Here is a 20,966-nt window from a genome sequence, read left to right on the forward strand (position 1 = left end):
GAGCTGGGGAGGAGCTGGGGGGGGGAAAAGGGCTTGTCTCGAGGAATTAATCTCCTGGTCTCCAGGATTAGCCTCCTGAAGTATGTCTGAAAGTGACTGCTGTAGCAGAACAAGGAACATTTATGCCATCTTGGTGCATTTTATAAACAATTTCAAATATAATTAAGCTCCCCTGCCACCCCAAATTATTCCCAAATATTGATGAGCACGTGATGGGTGATTTTATTTCATGAAAAATACTATCTTTTTGTTTTTCACTGTTTTATCAGATTTTTTCATGGCCTGAGAAATATATTTTCTATTGGGGTCAACAAGAAGGCTGGGCTGATAAGGCTGCATACAGGGCCTTCTCTAGACCTGCTGTCAAGCCTGGAGAGGAGAGCTGTCCTGCCTGTCTGTCCCCATGTCCCCAGCTGAGGAGGAAATATGCTCCTCTGGACACCCTGGGAGAGGAAGACTCCCGAGGGATAGTTCTTCCCTTCCAGGCACAGGGAAGAAGAGCCATGAAGGCACTTGTTTTAGTTGTCCCCTTGAAGCAGGAGAGGAGCGGCTGCTGTTTTCCTGCTCAAGCATAACTAGTCATAATTAGTTTAGCCCTGGGTTATCGGTCCTTTGCTGTATTAGATCAAAAGTGTATGTATGCAGGTGTGTATGCATGTATGTTTCTCGTAGTTAAGAATTCTGGTGGAAAACCACACTTCCACCATCCTCATTTCAGTCACAGCCATTTTTTGACCAGCCCCAGATTTACAAGCAGATGTTAAGCATCCTTAACGCATGAAGATTATTTTGTCCCCAGACACCAAGCTGTGAGACCATCATGTGGCACTGCGGAGCAGAGAGCACAGCATGCTGCCCCTTGTTAAAATGACTTAACAGCTGATTTCCTTTATTGAAGGTTTGGAATCCCCCCTAAGCACAGCAGATTCCCTCGCTGAATTAGATCGTCTTTCTGTGGTTAGAGCCCGTATATCAGAACAATTTCAGTATTCACATCCTCTAAACAAGGCTCATTAATCGCAAATTCATGACTAAGAGGGTTAGGGACTAGTTAGAATTGAAAAAGCAGAACAGGAATGGGAAGTGCTTAATGCTCAGTGGGATACAGTATCTGACTGTGAGTGTTTTTCACTGAAAACCACTGAATGCGTTATAAAGGATCGTAGCCGCTTTTATAGGTAGTTGATTCAGTGTCCTCCAACTCCCCCAGTGGGAAAGCCTGTTTTTAGAGTGTGTGTTATTGCAAACACAGTGTATGCTTTGAAATGCTGAAAGTTTAAGTGACTTTTTAGTAGCTACCACCTAGGCATGTGTAGTCTTCATGAAACATGAATTGTTTCTTCTGCCCCTTTTTCATTTGTGACCTTTTGCAGAGATGATTTTTCATCTAGTTTCTGAGGTTGTATAGGAGCTTGAATCATAAAGGCTGGTCAAGAAAACAGAGGCTAACCAAAGTCAAAACTGTGGGAGTGGCTCATTCCTCTCCTCAAAAGTGCTATGTGATGTCCCTTGCTATATGTCTTACTGAAATTCTCCAGGGGCAGTGCTAGGTGTTGAAGCCTGCTGTGCTACTGCTTGTAAGAATCAGCACCTTTTTTTAGTCCGTCACTCTTGACCTGCCAGCTAATGAATGAATGTTGTCTACCCCCAAACTATTGAAGTAGCTCATTTAACAAGGATGTTGGGACTGAACCATGATGGAGGATCTGCCATCCATACAATACAGGGGGAACACTGGTACTGCAGGTGAAACCAGAACAGAGCAGTCCTGGTGGCAGACAGACCAGTTGCAATGATAAAGGAAGACTGTTAAAGGATAAAGGAAGGTTTAGTACTGGTGTTAGGAAGGAAAGGGAAAGCCACAGAGGGAACGATCCTATCAACTCTACTGATTAAGGAAGTGAATTGACCCCCTATACTGCTATACTCTTCTTCTCATATAGACCAAATGGGAGCACCTTCCTATACCACTTACATCAGTTGCCTCCACTTTTTGATTATGGCCTTTTTGTCCTGTTATTTCCCCGACTTTTTGTTACATGCACAGTGCCAGGACCTAGGTCTTTGTTGAAGATGAACAATCTGAAAATGCATTTGGCCTCCTGAAATCTGTAAACTTTTCCAAAAAAGTCAGAAGCGCAGTGTGCAGCTGCCTTTCACTCTGTTATATTGCTGTGCTAGACCTCTCTGCCCGTGTGCTATATCATGTTTGAATCCATTCTGAAGCAGGCTGCTGTCTGTGACTGGTCTTCAGCCCTGCAAACACTAGAGTTTAATTTAAAAGTCGCTGCAAGGATTAAAGAATTCTTCCCCAATCCTGGCCCAGGGTAAGTAATTTCTTTTGACAGGCAAGTAAAATGCCATTAGTTTCCTGCGTTACCATCAATCACTGTGGTAAACGGCAAGGAATTTTTGTGCAGTGGCTGCTGGATTTCCCTGACAGCTTTGCAAGGCTGGATAAGCTTTCTGAGCTGCGGCAGTACTGTGAGCAACAGACTTCGGAGACCTGAATCCTTCTGACCTCTTTGCCCATCTCAGGCTCTGGGGCTGCCAGGGTCTGTCTGTTAGGTGCCAGCGTGCAGAATGATATTTTGGCCAGATCTGCAGAGCAAAAGCTGGGATTTGGACCTTCAGGGCATCCAGAGGGGAAAACTGTCCCCTCATCTTCATGGTTAGAAATATTGCAGGCAAATCCAGCAAGCCAGGGCTTTGGCACCGTTCATTTGTGGGGCTTTCTCTGGACTTTATTGCAGTAGGTTATGGACCTAGACAGCCTCTCCTGCACACTCTGTCAGCTGTGCTTGGAGGAGAGACAAAGCTTGAGACTTGCAAATCCTTGCCAAACCTGCTGAGATCCAAAGGGGGATTCAAAGAGTCATTGATGAAAGCTCAATCTACCTGTAGAGAGTTTTCAAAAAGCTTCTGAGAAGCACCACCCAAAGAAACCAAACTGGGGCTGTCAAAGATAAAAGCCTGTTGGGACAGTGGCCAAAGGGCTAACTAGGGCTACCTGAGCACCGGAGCGGGATAATTTTATTATGAAGTGCTTACTCTCTAGGAGAATCTTGGAGAGTTGTTGTCTGCAGCTAGAAGAAAATCTTATAGTAAAGAAAGCAAAATGGAAAAAAAATGGGGGGGAAAAAGCCTTTGATGTTTTATCCCAGCTGGAGGGCTGGTTCTCATCAGAATTCACACATTATTAGCCTGCTTGGTGGTCATTGGTGCCTGGAGTACAAACCACATAATCATAATGCTCACTAAAGTTTTCACTAGCAGCAGAAAAATGCTTTTTTGCTGTAATATATGGTGCCACCTTTTCAAGAAAAGTACTGGTCTGAGCTATACTGGAAATTGAATTCTATCTTGTGGAAAGGGAGATTATTTCCTGAGCTTTCCTTATTCACCGTCCTAGCACATACTGCTCAAGGTAAAGGTGCACTCCAAGATGATTGATTGGCAAGCATGAGAGGACCGCTGTTCCATGTGACAGGGATATAAAGAACGATATTTTTATTTTTTGACAGTGAAGGGGAAATGGCATTACTAGCAATATTCAGCAATGTACTTTGCAGCCCCAGTTAGCTCTGCATATTTTATGGCATCCATTTTCTTTCTTTGATTAAACAACATAAAACCCCATAAAATAATCCAATAAAAACAACAACTACTAGTTCAGACAAAGTTCTTGTGGCCTTTTTAATTCTGGAAGGATTTTCATTGCTGTGCTTTTTTTCCTCTTCCCTCTAACTCCGTCCCTTGTGCTCAGGTCAATGTCTCCTTGCCACAGCCTAAGTGTAGTTCCTAATAACAACCTTTTGTGTGCTGCTTTTTTATGCAGAGTACTGAGCAAGCGTGGAAGAATGTATGATAGATCCCTCAAAGACCACTTCAAGCTGTTAAGAAATCATTGGATGCGCCAAGGGTTGGGACTGGTTTCAGTAGAAGTTAGGGGTGTATACATTTAAAAAAATCTGCTCTTTTAAATTTTTTTTGTTTATTTTTTTACTGGTGCAGTTTTAAGCAATCTTTTTGGTAAAGATGACCATTGCTGAGTGTCCTCTTGCTTTTAGCCTCATCTCCTAAGAGGAGGAGACATGTCAACATGTTGTCAGCCCATCAACCTCACTGCTGGTCTTCTCCCTTGTACTTTTTAAAGCAATGAAAGAGGTAGATTAGCTGTGTGAACGCCAAGGTGAGACCCCATTCAGTGCATGCAGACTGACTCTCTTATGTACTTTTCCGGGCCAGACTACACACGCTGTCTCAAGACTAGCCACAGACTGGCTACCACTGGCCTCTTCTGGGCATCTGCCAGTTGGGGGATTTGGAGTCACAACCTGCCCAGAGCTGAGGGATTGTGCTTCAAACAGTCCAATGAATACAACAAACTCCAGGGTTGACTGTAGTACTCAGCAGCAACCCAAGAAAGTTTTTCTGATCCTAAGTCATATACATTGAGGTCTGGTAAAAGATAATTATATTACTCTGAATTGTATTTAATAAACTTTTTCCTTACAGGAAATGTATGAGTCTCCAAGGTGGTGAGCAAATTTAGCCAGATTTAGTGATGGACTATTTTAAATGCTGTAAACCCCCTTCCAGTGTTAACCAAGACAATGCTACGGAGCTCATTACCTAGTTTTGCGGGGAGAGGGATGGAAAGTTGTTACTTTGTTGTTGTTTAGGTGCTTCCAGAAACCATGACCTTCTGGGCTTTTTTTTTTTTACTTGAAAGGTAGAAAAATGACCCCTTTATAAAAATTCTTTGTCTCCCAGGAGGCCTGAACTCTATTCAGACTGCAAACATTTTTGCAGTGCTGATTTCTGAAAGGAGCCTTTCAGTAAAAGGAGACCTGTAAGTATCTTTGTCTTTGCGGGAGGAAACCTCTGACTTACTTTGATTTTTTCATTATAGTTTTCAAAGCTGTGTTTCTGCATGATTGCAAGAATTCCAAGTTCAAATACTTTGGACACCTTCAGACTTGGTAATGCATTTTCTCCTGTACTTCTAGGCTTTAAGGAAGAGTTTCATCTATTATAGCATTGCATTGGTTTCAAGTTAAAGGACATAGTCTGAGTGTTTTAGATCTTTCAGAGAAAGGCTGAAGAGACTGAGCAGGCTTTGATTTTTGTTCTGTAGACATGTGTTACAGAAAACCACTACAGCATTTTACCTCTTCTCTCTACAGAGATGGTACACCACAGATTGTTGTGTTGGAGAAGAGAGTGCACATACTTCAATTCTTGGAGATGTCTAAGGGTGCATGACAGCAGGCACTCTAGAGCTCTTTGAATAATGATCATAACTCAGTTAACGGAACGGAGGCAGTGGAATAAAGGAACATCTCTCTCCTCTTTCAGGGGAGGCAGAGGTGTGAGCTGGTTGTGCATCCTAATGAGAAAGGGATGTTATGAGTTGTTTGGTAGCACGAGGATCATTTAGGCTTGGAAAGACCTGCTGTCTCCTTTTGATCAATAGTAATAATGGTTAGTTCATGTTTATTGGATACTTTGAAAGTGTAAAGTGTCAAGCCAGTTTTAGGAATTGTGTATTTATTTGCAAATTATGGGCAATGTTTCCTGCCCTCCAGGCAGGCAAAGGACAGAGGACCTGATCTGCTTCCCCGTGCTGGTGTAGCAGGAGTAGCTGGAGCTGTGCTAGTGCGATGCCGCGGTTGGCAACCCAAGCGTCAGACCTGTTCTTTTGGTGTGAAGAGTTTGCTGGAATTTAAGAGCTTTCAGCACAATCTACGGGCATATTTGCTTATACTATAATTAAAATAATTTGTATGTCAAAGGCACAACAATGTTTTCAGGTGGACTCAAATAAATTTTGGCTTTTAGTTTTAGTAAGAAAATGCCAATTGCTACAGAACTCTTTGACCTGCAGTTTTAAGTACCTACTGGAAAATTACAGAAATACATTGAAATGCAGTATCTGTACAATTTTTAAGTATACAAATGCTCAGTGTCTCCATAGAAATAGTAATTTTTTTTCTTTTTGGATGAATTTCTGAGCAAAGGTGAGTAAACATCCTTATTCCCATTTTGAAGTTGCCCAGATGGTTAAATGGTTAATAAAATGTCTTGAGTCAATAAAATTGGACCCAATGTCTCCTGCCCTGGTGCCTGGCAACCCTTTTTCTCCCAGAGGGACAAAGTTCCACTGTTGAAATATATCAAAGAAAACAGTGTTCACTGTGGGAGATGGCATTTTCATCTCATATTACATAAAGACTTCAGAACCTCTCAGGTTTCCATAGCAGTGTTAGAAACCCCTATAAACAGGTCTGGTTTGTGACAGGAATAAATAAGAATAAAAATTAATAGCTTTAATTTCAAGCCAATTAGGATGTTTTTCTGCTGGTTTTCTAAGCTCTATTTGCTTACCTGAGTGAGGGAGAGAGCAGATTGAAAAATGGAGTTTCTGCTGAAATATGAAGATGAAATCTTAAAATGTCTTCTCTCCTTTAAAAAAAAGGCAAAAAAAAAAAGGGACTTTTCCATTGGATATGGAAATATAACATGATGTTAGACTGCTTTGAAGATGTTCACATACTCTCTGATGATTTCATGAGCATAGTGTTATATCTAGAAAATGTTTCTGAGACACCTCCCCTTTCAAAAAAATTCATAAGGGGTGACACCTCGTTTTCTGACGTTGCTTTGCAGATGTGAAATTTAACTTTTCAATTTTAAACAAACACTATAAAATTCATCAATCTCTGGTGAGTTAGACCAGCTGAGGATCTCTCCTAAAATGTTTAGACATTCTTAGGAAAAATGGGGGGCTCCTGAGAAAATCTGCTGCACTTTTTTAGAGAAGTTATACATACAGTTTGATGTAAAGAAGGAGGGAGGATTTTTGATAAAATACTCCCCCCACATCATCTCCTATTTTTCATCCTGCCTTATTTTGATCATGCTTCTGTAAAAGCTTCCTCAAAATCATAAGCCATCATACTCAAGGGTATGTTGTGTTAATTTGTCTTCCTTAATAGTTAATTTATCACATGGAAAGCACTTTACTGTCAGAATCCAAATTAAAATCCTGTTTACTCTTTTCATTATTCAAAATCCAATATGCTTGTGAGCTTGATGCTTAGCATATTTTGAAACATTTGATGGGCTGAAAAAAAATAGGTTGATAGCTTCACCTTTTTGGGTAGAAGAGTGGTAATTGTATCATTCTAAATCTTTAGCATTGATCCCCTCCACAATTTCAAAGGGTTTTCTGTTCTCTGAGTTGTTGAGCTTTTTTCATGTTAGCCACTATGTCTGTTGAGCAACTTTGTTCCTGCCTTGCATTGCGCTGGGCACTGTACCTATTTTCTCTACTTTGTCCTACCCAGTGCTTTGGCATTGACTTTCTTCCTTGAGTGCGTGTTGGATAGAGATATTCTGATATATGACGGTAATAACTGCTTACATAGAAACCACATCCCCAAATGCTTGACAGGGTTAAATAAGACAGCTACAAAAGGTTATATAAAAATAACAGATGCAGAGAGAGATTGAGGTATACCGGAGGGAGGGAAAGGCAAATTTCCTGATGCGGTGTAAAGTTGAGAGAGTGCTGAGGTCAAGAGATACGGAAAGGGCATTTCCACAGGGTGAGTGGTGGCTGAGAAAGCTTTGGCCCTGCAGTGGGGAGGCGTTTCGGGGGAAAAGGGGGTCAAGGCGGGCAGAGAGTGGCATATCCATATCTTGTTTTGAAAACAAATTTGGGCCAGTTATACATTAGTCTTACAACGAAGGGGCAGTCGCTGGAGTAGTTCTGAGCATGGATGAAATGTGGAGGTCAAATCTTAAGTAAAACTCCAGTTGGCTTTGAAAGTTGCTGCCTCTGTCTCTAAGTGTTGAGCTGTCTTTATCCCCAAGGACAAACGTGCTTTTCGTTGTTCCACCGTGAGTTCCCACCTTGTTTCACTGATAACACCTATTACCACTGGCTTTATACCAGTGCCATGTTGAGTTTTTTACGTACCAGTACCATTGGTCAAACCCTTTTACTTGGGGTTTCCTTTTGTTCGATGCATTGCAGTTGCCCTCTGTTCCATGTTGCCATCTGCCTGCCATCTACATACACCTCTCCACAGGGCTTTGTAGGCTGCTTGTTTTACTTTGCAATAAAGCAACATATTATTTATGCTTCTACACTTGTGACCTTTTGGAGAGGGCTTGGATCTTTGCAGGATCTTTGTGTATTTTGATGCATATTTCACATACTTAGATAGCTTTGCTTATAGTGACATTAATATGGAATCGTGGAAACAAACATAGCTGGCCTTCTGTTGCTATTTTAAGGAGAATTTGATGGGGAAGTAGTTTGCACATAAATCTGTGACAGGTCTTTTAAAATATAAAAGAACAAAGAAGTAAAATTCTTGGAAAAATACTTTAGCAAATAAACACTTGCTTAGCTTGTGAAGATTTAGGACCCAATCCTCTGACTTGTTGCAAATTTGACTTCCATAAGAGATGACACTGTGCAGGATGATTATCTGCTAGGTGGGACACTCTCATTTCACACATACTGCAAGCCCACAGCAGCAGAAAGCATATTTGCCCACAGGCTGGTCTTGCATGGCCATTGCAGGACACACCGTCTGTTATTACTGGGTCTAGAGTAGGAGCAGGAGAGCTGGGTAGATTTATGGTGAAGATATCAAAATATTGCTTGGCAGCTCTAGGCGTAATTCCCGGTTCTGCCACGTGTTTTCTGGGTGACTTTGCATCACCTCATTTTCCTCGTGTTTCTGGATTACCATAGAGAATTTTAGCCAGGAAGCTTAGGAAGACACAAAAGAGAGGGATGGTGCCTCTCCTGGGGGAGTTCTGGTTCCACCTCAGCCCTCCATCTGCTGTAACAGTGTTTCCCAGACGGTTTTGCTTTCATACACTCACACCAATGAACTCCTGACTGTGCCTCCCTCCTAAATGCCATGGAATGTACTTGGATGTGGCAACTGTGAATCACGTACCCTTGTCTCCTTTTGTCTCCCAGAAAACTCCACTTGCTTCCTCCTCCTATACAGGGGTGCTTCTATTCCTTCCTATATAGAAACACTGCCCATCTCACCCACACCCCAAAAGTCCCCAGATGTTATGTCTGAATTCAGTGATTATTTTAATTTATAGTGCTTGGCTTAATGTATCCTAAAACACATGTATTTTAACTAGAAACTCCCCAGGGACCTCCTTCAGAACTAATTGCTTGCTGTTTGTGCAATTCTTCAAATATGTAAAATGCTCTGTGAGGGTTTGGAATTACTCAGCTCTGCTCTGGTTTGGTCTTAAAGATGGGTAGGGGTAGCTGCAGTGTAAGCCTGGGAATCAGGATGTATCGACCCTCATTTTGGCTCTGCAGAGACAGTATAATTTTAGGCAAGTTAACTAAACTGGCCTACAGCTTGGATTTCCTGTAGGGGAAGGATAATGATTTTATTTTTAATTGGGCTAAAAATGCATGTTGAAAGGCTGACTACAGAAATGGTTGGAAATTACAAATGAAATTTATTATCGTAACTGTTATTATTAGTACGTCATTGAGAGTGAATTTAGCTCAGATCATGTTTTCCCCCATAATGGGGAAGGGGGGAGATAAGAGGATTTCTAAAATAGCTGTGAAAAAGTCTTTTTTTCTCATCATTTTGAGCATTTTCCATCTGCTGTGAGCACATTCCTGTTTTATTTCCTAAATATCTTTTCCTTCTGTTTCTATTTTAAAGTTCATTTTGCCAAGATTTTGCTTCTCAATTACTGCTGCCGGGAGTGTTGCTGGGGGTGTATTGCAAGCAAGCATTTACCTTTCAGATTTTGCAGTTAATTGACTGGGAGGCAGTGGAAGTCCCTGCACCACTTCCGCTAAGTGCTCAGCTGTTTAAATCCCTCTTGCAGCCCTTAAGTTACTTTCCAGCCCTGGTGATTACTTGTACCTTCTCCTTTCCTTCTGTTGTAATAACTGAGAGAGGAGGTTTAGAGCGGCTAAATTCATGGGGTCGCATACATTTAAGGCTGGGAATGCATTTTAAAGTAGTTTCTGGTCGTTCCAAGTTGGCAGGCTGGGGACGCTTCTGCTTGCCCGCTCCATTCTGTCTATCATGTTTCCATCTTTATATTCTACAATAAATGGAGGACACACTGCTCAGGGAAAAAAACACTGCCAGGGATACCAAATGTATTCTGCAGTCTAAATTGAAAGCAGCTTCGTCTATTCTGCCTTTATAGCTGGAGAAGAGGACTAAATTCACTCGTGAAGCAGTTGTTCCATTGATTCCCTGTTCTTTATAGCTTTGACACTCCCCCCCACCCCCCAGCTACCTCCTCTTAAGATCTTATGGGCGTAAGTGTCATGAAAGGCAGTGCTTGAGGGTGTCCCGTTTCTGTTGGACCTCCTCCACCCCTAAAGAAGAGAGTAGCGTGAATAAATAGTGATCACCTCATTTGTGATACAGGCTGAAATGGGGGGCCCTGTTGCCAGCTAACTTCTGGTGAGCTCATTCAGTATTCCACTGTCTCATTTACATCTCTGCTAATTGCATTATCAAAATGCCATGTAATTTGTAATGTTTGAAAGGTGGGCAAGTGCTTTTTAACAGGACAGTTTTCTGTCTGAAAATTCTGCTTTTCAGAAAGCAAGTATTTCATGGAAATGAAATGTTAGTTTTGCCAAATTTTTGGCTATCATGTTTTGTTCCTTTTTTTCTTTTTCTTTCTTTTTTTTTTTTCATTTCACAATTATCTTTATAAAAAAGGAATTAAGCTATCTTAGTTGTTGTCCTGGTTTTGGCTGGGACAGAGTTAATTTTCTTCCTAGTAGCTGCTATAGTGCTGTGTTTCGGATTTAGGATGAGAATAATGTTGGTAGCACACTGATGTTTTAGTTGTTGCTGAGCAGTGCTTACATTAAGTCAAGGACTTTTCAGCTTCTCATGCTGCCCTGCCAGTGAGTAGGCTGGGGGTGCACAAGAAGCTGGGAGGGGACACAGCCAGGACAGCTGACCCAAACTGGCCAAAGTGATATTCCACACCATATGACACCATGCTGAACAGCTGGTAAATTTAAAGGACATCAGATTTTTCTCAAGCGATTCTATTTACCCTTACAGCTCCCTTTGAGTTGGAAGAGCAGCACTTCCCAGTATTTTATATGTGGGGAAGGGAGGTATAAGAAAACTAAATGATCCACTCAAGCTTGTATTTGAAGCCTGGCACAGAGCAGGGCAATAAACCCAGTGCCTGGGCTCATACACTAGCCATTCACCGTCCTTTCTCCAGTTAATGTCTGCTCTGGTAGGAATTTCTTATGCTTTTGCAAAGCCTCAGTCCTCAAGACTTGCAATAATTTTTGTGCCTGTGGAGTTTGGGGGCAGATTTAAAGATATGAATCACTTATCTGAAGAACAGTAGGCTCAAACCTCCCATGTGTAGGCTGGTTTAATTTGAATTTCTTGACTTTTCCTAAGCGAGAAGCTGAATTCAGTTTCTTCCTTCTTTCAACCTTCCTGGCTCTACTGATATCCAAAAATGCAAAATGACATCTTGTCTCAGCCCACCAGAGCAGATGCATTGCAGGGGATTAGACTGGAAATTTTCCTAAAATGCAGCGTTCCGAGACGTTTTTGGAAAATGTAGCTGGGGAGGAGAGTATGCGATGTTCACTTGATGCTAACCCAGCAAGACAGTAGAGATGCAGCACACAAAAGCTGTAGGCACAGTCAACAAGACAGCATTGCCAAAACCCAGAAGGCCTCCCGTTAAGGGACAGTGCCCTGAAGGAGAATCCAAGTGGTGAGCCAACAGGACAGGCATCAAGAGAGCCTCATCTGATGTCCAGACAGGCAACAAGCATCTCGTAGCTGTATTCAGACACAAGAGAAGAAACAGCAAAGCTCCCCAGCTGAGGGAGGTAGACATGGCTGAGGGGTTGGCCCAAGAGGGAAGCCAGTGTTTTGGGGTGCAGAGTGTCTGGAGAGGTTGGAACAGCTGGACATGTAGATAGATGCTGATTTTTGAGGCTCTTGCATCATTATGCCTGTGTTGTATGTGAGGACCACTGATGGAGGTAAAGAGGAGCAGCAGCTTCCACTTCCACGAAGAAGGGAGCTGCAGAGGAGTCCTGCATGGTTAAAGCCTGCTCAAGTGTGGCAGGGAACTATGCCATGTTGCTTTTCATTGTTGTTGGGGTAAACTGACCTCCTAGATTTGAATCAGAGTAGACAAAAGTAAATGCTGCAGAGTGAAGGTATCTGTAGAAAGCTGTGTAGGAGAACACAACAGCTACTGACACATGGAGAAAGGCTGATGAATCCTGAAATCAAGGGTGAAATCCAGCTGTCCTGTGTCATGCGCCACCTTCCTCCCCCCCGCCCCCCCCACCCCACAGCATCTCCTACCCTTCAATTAACCTTTAATTAACCAGGGCTTTGACTTGGGTGGAAAGTTGAGGTGGAGGTTTCTAGACATATTGTAAAAAAAACCCATGGGAAATTGAGGGGGTGGTGGGGAGGCAAATTTGTTAAAAAAAATATATAATTTTGACTGGGAAAGAGAAAATTTAAAAAGTGGTGTGGGGTTTTTTTTTGGTCAGGCCCTAATGATTTTTTTTCAGGAGTGGTTGACTAAGTCTGATGAAAAAAATTATTGAATCCATTGCTGAAGGCCTAATTCTCTATCTCATGTAAATTACAAGTCAGTCTGAAATGAAGCCATGTAGGTGTCTTGCAGGAATTATTTGGTCCAGTGTAATTACTACAGAATAAATGAATGTTCATCTGAAAAAAGAAGAGGAGATGATAGGAAAGGGGCACATAAGCTTTGAGGCATGTTGTTTGGAGATCTGAATGTCTGTGGAGAAACGTGAAGCAGACAATTAGAAAAATATCAAGTAAAATTCTCTCCTTACAGGAAACATTTTTCATCAGATTGGTTATGCCAGGCATGAATTTAGCCCATCAAGTAAGTAAAGCCTTGCAGGCAAAAATAAGGATATCATAAAAGCAGGATGAATTAATTCCTTCTCTGAGGAAAAGACCACCCATTGAGTCTTGAAGTTACTTTGATCCAAACCCATGAACTCAGCTAGAACTTAAAGGAAATTCTTGGCCACGAGGCATCGGGGCAAATCCATCACAATTCACTGTTAAGTAACGCTTCAAGTCTCAGCAGTGCTGTTTCATTCCACCATACAACTAAGAGGTCCCTCTTGGCTTTGCTTTTAATTAATTAAGTCACAGTAGTGGTGAACATGGCGCTACAGCAGTTGCTTTCTGCCTAATTGTTCTCCAGGCATATTTGCAGCACTCCTGTTGAAATCCCAGGCTTGTTTCAGGAGTCAAGCTGCACAAACGAAGTCCCTGCTATTAAAAGCAGTTGTTTCCTATTCCTTGGCAATCTGTTCCTAACGCTGAGCCACAGCAGAGCATGGACTATTTTTTTAGCAAATTTTTTTTAAGCCAAAAAATGGTGACATTTGCCAACTACCAAACTGCTTTCAGACCCTAGCCGTGCTTAGGAAATCAAGGTTTCCCATGTCAGCATCATATTATTTTCAGCAGCAAGAGTTTGACATGCCCAGTTTGATAGATCCCAGTATAGTGGCATAATTATTTTCATCCCTCAGTCCCAGATCTAGGATAACATATTCCTTCTGTCTCCGTCCTGCATTATGGTCTTTGAGCAGTGAAACACATTTTTCCCCATGCAGATCACCCTAATATTAAAAGGTACCTTGCTTCCAAAGGTTTTCAAGCAGGAGGATATATTTTATACCACAGTGCTCTGATTCTCCATCTTAAACTGCAGGACAGACGCAACAAATTAAATCAACTTATGCTTAGTCACATCTGTTTCATTTATATCAAACTGGTGCCACTGAAGCAGAAAGCATTCTTATTCTCTCCACATTGTTCAAGCTGAAAATTAACTGGCTTTGTACATAATGAAACTCATACTTCATCTCTTTAAAATGATTGGACCTGTTTTATATTTTTAAAGCAGAGTGACTTACACTTGCAATGTATCAGTCTATTACTAATGGAAGAGGAAATATTTCCTTTCATCTTCCTTGTTTACCTCTCTGGATTTATTGGTAGGAGGTCTGTAACTAAAGCAATCCCTGTTGTTCCCCGACAGAATTAGGACAGCCGCAGGTGTGAAGATCATGGACATCAGAGTCAGTGATGCAGACCAATGGGGGGTTCAAGAAGAAACGGACAGTGCGAGGACCACTGCCACGATCACATGTGTGCACAACGACCCAAATGCAGAGAACAGGTAAGCCTCCAAGTGCTTTTGTGCATTAACCCTTGCTAAAATGCTGTGAGAGACATACAACAGCTTCTTTAATGAGTTGTATTGCTCTTTTAATAGCAGTATTTTTTCTTCCTCAGCCTCCTTGGAAGAGCTACAGGTGATCTGATGAGAGCTTTTTCCTTTTGTTTCACTTCTGAGCTTTGGAAGTAGATTATCTAATTAAACTGGAGCCAGCCAACTAGTCCTGGCTCATGTTTGCTTTTCATGCACCTTCAGGGTAGCAGGAGAATTCCTGTTGCCAAAGAGCCAACAGAAACAAAAGGATTAAAACAGAGAAATATGAAGAATAATTGAAAGCAATATAGGACAATGCTGTCTTCTTTATTTGAAAAGCTATGAAAGTAATAGCTATTAAGTGTTGTTCATTATTGCTGCAAAACACCTATGAGTGTCTATGAACTGTCTCATGAATGCTGTGTACGTTTGTTACGGTAATGCTCCCACAAGCTATATCAAAGTTAATGAGAAATTTACATTGTTAGTCAGAATTATGTATTTTACAATACAAGCAATTTCTCTCCATTATCATGCAGTTACTCTACACTTAAAGTACACTGTGCATAAGTTTAGCTTGAAATTGTATCATCATTAGGAAATCACAAAACTTTTGTCAGAATTTTTATTTGAGGAGTCTTTTGCATCCATCTTTTTCTAAAAGCTCCTGTAAGGGAGAAAAATGGTTGTTAATAATTGTTTAGACCTAGGAAGATTGTTGCCAGAGTGCAGAGTTTCTACTCTGTTTAGTTTCTGAAGCTGTATTTGAGAAATAAATTAATCCCACCTAGCTCTGGGTATCTGCGATACAAGTGTTGAGGTGAAAGCTATTTAATGTGAGCTTGCTTTTTAGCAACAGGGATAAATAGGCACTGCCAAGGTGAGAGTCCTCTTGGATGTGTAAAACAGGCCTGATGAATAGCAAGTGAAAAGTGCCTGTTTCTCTCCAGTAAAGATGCAGAATGGAGGCGACTGAGTGGGATGCAGACATTTGCATTGTAAACGCGTGAAGTGAGGGGAGGTGATTCCCCGCTCAGTGTCTCTGGTTAAGTCAAGTGCTACAGAGCTTTGTGGCATGAAATGCCAGGCAAACCTTTTGGTTCATTAGCTGTTTCATGCAATTCCTCCCCATTTAAAAAAAAAAGGGGGGGGCCAGAAAGTCCCCTCTTGTTTCCTAAGCACATTTGTCAAAGTCACAATTCTGAGGTTGTGATGTAGGAAATTCTAGCCACCTTCCATCATTATTTTGCTGGGGTTTCACAGGCTACTGTACTGATAAAACAGAGCTCTGGCAGCCAGATTTGTTGCTGTATGCTTTGTCTCCAAACCCTTTGTCTTTTGGCAAGATTTCCCAGTTCCTCCAAAAAGCTGTTAAAGAAGCCAGCGAGTCCCTTTGGTGGGGTGAGAGCTCAGCCAGCAGAGACGCTGGCTCGGAGGGAAATCTTTGCGCTTGTTCTGGAGCTGCGTGATGACATATGATGGCTCCAGCAGTGAAGTCTCAACCTGAATTAGCTCAGGTGGCTGATCTGGGTGGTTGTGCAGTATCTGCTCTCTGCTGAACGTTGCAGTCAGGTTTTTTGCTAAAACAACTGTGACCTCTGTTCTGTTCAGAGCAAGGTGGAAAGCCATCAATTTGAAAATGAAATGCTGAGGTTAAAGGAAGAATTAAGATCATTTGGCGTTACAGAGGAATCTCTCCATTGAAATGAAACAACTATTTTTAAAGTTAGACAAAAAATAGGATGAACACTGAGACTTACTGCCTTGTACGTGGTTTCACTAATCCATGAAATTATACCTGTCACAGTAACTTAGTTTTTATTAAAACTGATTTTTGCTTTGTGTTGAACTGTTAAATTGCACAAAAGCAACAAATCTCAAGTTAATTAATACTTTGACCCTTTCCTTTGTGAGATTAGTTTAATATTTTTGGATTAATTAAAGTATGCAAATAGAAACTGCTGAAGATGATTTCCAGATTTGCAAATATTGTAGTGCTCAGAGTAAATATTTAACTTTTATCTTTACTTTAATTTACCTTTTTTGTCATAATGGTGGCCCTCTTGTTTCTTTTGAAGAATGTTATGTGTTTATGTCGGGGTTCTGCTGTTTCATTTAAATGAGCAGAGCCCTGAACTTGCTTCTGTTAAGGTCAATGTGGCAAAACTGTCACTAGACTTGATTCATCTGTTCCTCCTTTTAGTAATTCAAGGAGCTTCATTAAAGGCAGTTTATGTATGAGTGAGAGTGCAGGATCAATCTCTTTCATTGCAGAGCAGAAGCTATTAGTAAACAGAACGGTATCTACCTCGAGGGAGACAGTTTTTTCTCTCTTGGAAGTAATTTCAGTTCTGCTGACTTGCCTGGCGTTACACTGGTGGTAGAGAAGTGCGTAAGCCAGGACTGAGCCTCTGAGCGTAGCTAGTTTTCTCCAAGGAAGAGATGGTCGAGTTTGCTATGGTTTTGTAGCCTCCCTGGGGCTTTGCGAGTGGGCGGAAAGCCCTGGCAGCCCTGCAAGCTGGCTGGGCTGGCACAGCTGTGGGAAGTTCGGTGAAAGTGAGAAACTCCAGCAAGTCACAGCTGCATTCGCTGAAATTTCTGACTATCCTCATTGCCCTTAGCTCAGAGAGAGGTCTGTTCTCCAATGCTTTGCACTCTGGTTTGCTCTTTCTTCCCCAGTGTGCAGCTCTGATAAGAGCCACCGACAGACGCTGCCTGCAAGGAGAACAGTGGCTTTGGACTGTGACATGTTCGTAATCCAGTCTGCATTCCATTTAGCCAGCATTATTGGCTGGAGCCTTTTCAAATTTGCTTACTTTTCTAATCTTTCTCCTTCTCCCCTCTGCAGTGTTATCGTTATCATGAGTTTTTCATCTCCATTTCTCACATTTCCCTACGCAAATTGAGTGTTCATTAAAATGCTTTAAATTAAGACCTTTCCTCCTTTCATGCAGAGTGCATCATGCCTTTTCTGTGCATTACTTAAAAAAAATTCCTTATCACAATGTTTCAGGCAGTTTACATTATATTCTATTAAAAATCCATTTTGTCCAAGGTTGTCACAATTCATAGATTAAAGCTTTCCAGAGTGTGTTTTGTTAGGAATACATTCATAAATTCACCTCTTTAGTAGTCCCATAAGCTTGTATTTAAAACCTCTTTTTGATGATGGAGTTGAACAAAGAGCATAAAACGAAGAGATTTATTTTAAATATACACACACAAGTATATATGCACACATCTATTCTGCGCTGTGTGGAGCCTTGCTTTGCCCTTACTGCTGCCATCTCAAAGGACTTTTTTGGTAGCTCACTGAGCGAGGAGATTGATTGTTGCCATCTGCATTTATTCTCCCTCATATTCTCTCCTTGGGGCAGAACTCTGTGAATCTCATTTTGTTAGGGTTACTTGAAGCAGCAATGTGTTTTGTTTCAAAAAGACACAGTTTCTACTTCAAGCGCAAATACTTTTGCATTACACCTGCTGCTGGGACCCAGCACTTCCATTCCATAGGAAAGGATCTTTATGGATTTCTGCATTGAGTTCAGAGTGCATCTTGCAAGGAGTAGAGGAAGTCAGGGCTGGTGGGCTTAGATAAAAATCGAGTGCTTTGAGCCTCCCATGCAGAATAGCTGTGTTTGTGAAGGACTGGGATCTTACCCTGTGGTGTAGGGCTGTATGTTGAATTATTGCAAAAAATGCTTTTGAAATAGAAGGCCAAAATTTGGGAGTCTACCAGAAACAAGTCCTTTGTGGTTTCCAGAAAATGGATCCTATTTTTATAAAGACCATGCAGGCTTTTTCCACTGTATTTGCCAAGAGATGGATTGAGCCTTGCAATTCTTCTGTCCTTTGCACCTCGGAGTTCTCTGGAAGCACCTCAGGAACATGCCACAAATTAGGCTGCAGTAGGACTAGGGCAAGAGGGCTTGAAAAGATGCCCTGAGAGTGTGGTCTGTCTTTGGCAAGCTATGATACCTCATAACTTAGTGCTGATAGCCAGAGGAATGGGATTTCAGGAACTTTGCCAGAGTGATTTAGCATTTTATAGGATTAGGTTATTTCAAATCATTGGTGAGCCGGAGCTGAGTTTCCATAGTCTCATTTGAAAGGCCCCACAATAAGACATATTTCATGGTGCTCAGTGTCTCCTTGCTGGAAGGCCGAAGAACAAAACCTTGATGTGACCTGGCCTTTGGTTCAGGAGAGATGCGATGGCTCAAACACAAAACCTTAGGCCAGAGAGTTGCAACTCTTCTTTGAAAGGGACTATATGAAGAGATCATTTTCCTTACTCATGAAAACTGTCATTAAATTGTATTGGATTATTACCAGGTGAGGAGAGTCTGATTATCTGATAAACTAGTACTTTAATCAGAAAGGTTATATTTATGCTAACTGGCAAAGTTAATATTTATGCTAACTAGCAAAGTTAATGAAATTGATTTTACCTGCAGTGCTGAGTATAGTGTTATTGAGACCAAACTGGTTCTTCTCACTCAGGGATTATTTTATCTCCATGTCTGTAACACAGCTTCTATCTCTCAGGATATCCATCACTGCATAAATTAAACTTGCATGAGGGACACTCAGAATGCAGAAGTAGGGAGGGTGAAATCTTCAGAGGGATTTTTTTTCAAGTGTCCTCAGAAGTATTTATTCTGTTGCCTGGAAATTTATATTTTTTTAATTGATGCAGACCAGCTCAGCTGTCTGGCATTTGACATCATCTATCTTTAAACTTGAATAAAAAATTAAGATTCTGTAATAATAATACAATTTCTTTACCATTTTAAGAGGTGTTTACAGAATTCAAATAATTTAAATGACTTTATAAAATTGTAATTGTAGAGTGTGTGTGTGTATATATATATCTTTAAATTGGGAAAAGCAATTACTTCATGTATTTATAGGTATGCAAATAGATCCTCCTATTTTAAAATAATTCTCTTCTTTTTCTGTGCTTGGGAATACCCTTTGAACCAGAAATATCACTCAAAAGGAAGATGTAAAGTTGGCTGCCAGTTAAGATATGTGCATATATTTATTTAAAGTAAATATGTGTTACTGGAGCTGATGATCAACTGAGCAAACATGTATCATTTGGTTTTGTTTTTAAAGGTTTGGGTATGTCTCGAAAATAAGAGCTGAGGTTCTCTCCTCTCCCTCCTCTCTTTGACAGACAGCTTTGAGACTCTTATCCCTTTATTGAGGGAAGTACCATTTTTCCCACTACATATTCCAGTCCCCACTTTACCAAGGGCAATAGGAAAACACTCCACCTGGAAGCCGCTTGGGTGCTATGAGGCTTCCTGACCGTACTCGGCGCTAGCTCTGCCGGATTTGAGCTCTCTCTCACAGCTTTTTGGAGGTGTTTCTGCACTGAATTCCCCACCACTCTACTCCAGAATGACATACTTGGGTCCTGTGTTGCCTCCGAGCTCATATGCCATCAAGAAATGGCAGTGTGGTGCAGAGATTCCCACTGTCCTCCAAAACAGAGCCTGCTGTGATCCTGGTTGTTTGATGAGCTGATTTACTTCAGTGACTCGGCCTTCCGGAGGATGCAGCTTGGTTGTATCTGCAGTGCCTGTGCTCTTGGTTGGTACAGCACAGGGCATGCTGAAGCTAGAACGAGGAGCTTGGTTGCTTCTGTAAGATAAATAAGCGTATAAAGATGGGTGGCTGCAGCGTGCTGTAGCACACGGCAGTGTGCTGTTAACCACACTGGGGAAGGCATCAGGACATGCAGTGGAATACTTACTGATGTGTTTATTGCCAAAGGAACTTGCTTGGCCCCAGGACACTGAGCGTGTAAAGTGCCATCAGCAACAAGAGTTGACTGACAGAAGATCAATTGCATTTGTTGCTTTACACAAAAGAGCAGTAACTGGTACAGCCAGCCAGCCTTGCTCTGTTTTATTTTAGGCCCATGCAAAGGCAGTGGGCTGGATGCCATTAAGTTCACATAGTACTAAAGTGAATGAGTAAGAGGAGTGGAGGGAGCAAAGAAACACAAGGAGATGTGTAAAGCAGACAAGAAAGAATAGAGAAGAGCTGAGGAAAAAAAGCCAGGGAGATGGGGAAGGGAAAGCTGATGGCTGTCACGCCCTGCCAGACTAGTCTGTTGTAGGTAAAGTAGTTGGACTTCCTTAGGGCCTCTTTCCACCATGAAAGCCATACTTCCATGAAGCCATACTTAAGCTACTTTGAAAAGGAAGGTTTTGAATTAAAAAATAGAGGAGCTTAAGGTGTGGGAAGAAGTCATAGACTATGTGGTGCAGTGTACTGGCTTGAGTGTTTCCCTCCTATTCTTATGCACTTGCTGCTTTCCTTAGGTCAGAGGCGCCATGGGCAAAGAAATGTGCTTTGAGTGTAGAGTGCACATGGCCTGTAGATCCTGCAAGGAGTTAATTCTCTGGCCTGTGGCCAGACCCTAAGACAGCACTGTCTCTTGAGCCATTGATGAAGAGGATTTTATCTTTAATGCACCAGTTTTAAGGTTGTGACCTCTGTTATGAGTGATGGAATCTGTTCTGCTTTGTGTAAAGAGTGTTCCAGTAAGAAGCATCCACACACGTTTTCAAACATAAATGACTCAATAGAGTCACAAAGAAAACCTGGGTTATAAGAATTTTAACTAACCTTTATTCTTT

The 20,966-nt window shown here is 41.6% G+C and overlaps 1 protein-coding gene across 2 annotated transcripts in view; it reads left to right on the forward strand.

Annotated features, from left to right (window-relative positions):
- Positions 1-20,966, forward strand: part of TMEM132B (transmembrane protein 132B) — a 263,336-nt gene that overhangs the window by 98,314 nt on the left and 144,056 nt on the right. For both annotated transcript variants that reach the window (XM_069794884.1, XM_069794885.1), the window contains one exon: positions 14,137-14,277. In XM_069794884.1, the coding sequence (XP_069650985.1) occupies positions 14,137-14,277 (141 nt within the window). The remainder of the gene's footprint in view (positions 1-14,136; positions 14,278-20,966) is intronic.

Source organism: Haliaeetus albicilla, chromosome 10, assembly GCF_947461875.1.
Source record: "Haliaeetus albicilla chromosome 10, bHalAlb1.1, whole genome shotgun sequence".
Taxonomy (NCBI): Eukaryota; Metazoa; Chordata; class Aves; order Accipitriformes; family Accipitridae; genus Haliaeetus; species Haliaeetus albicilla.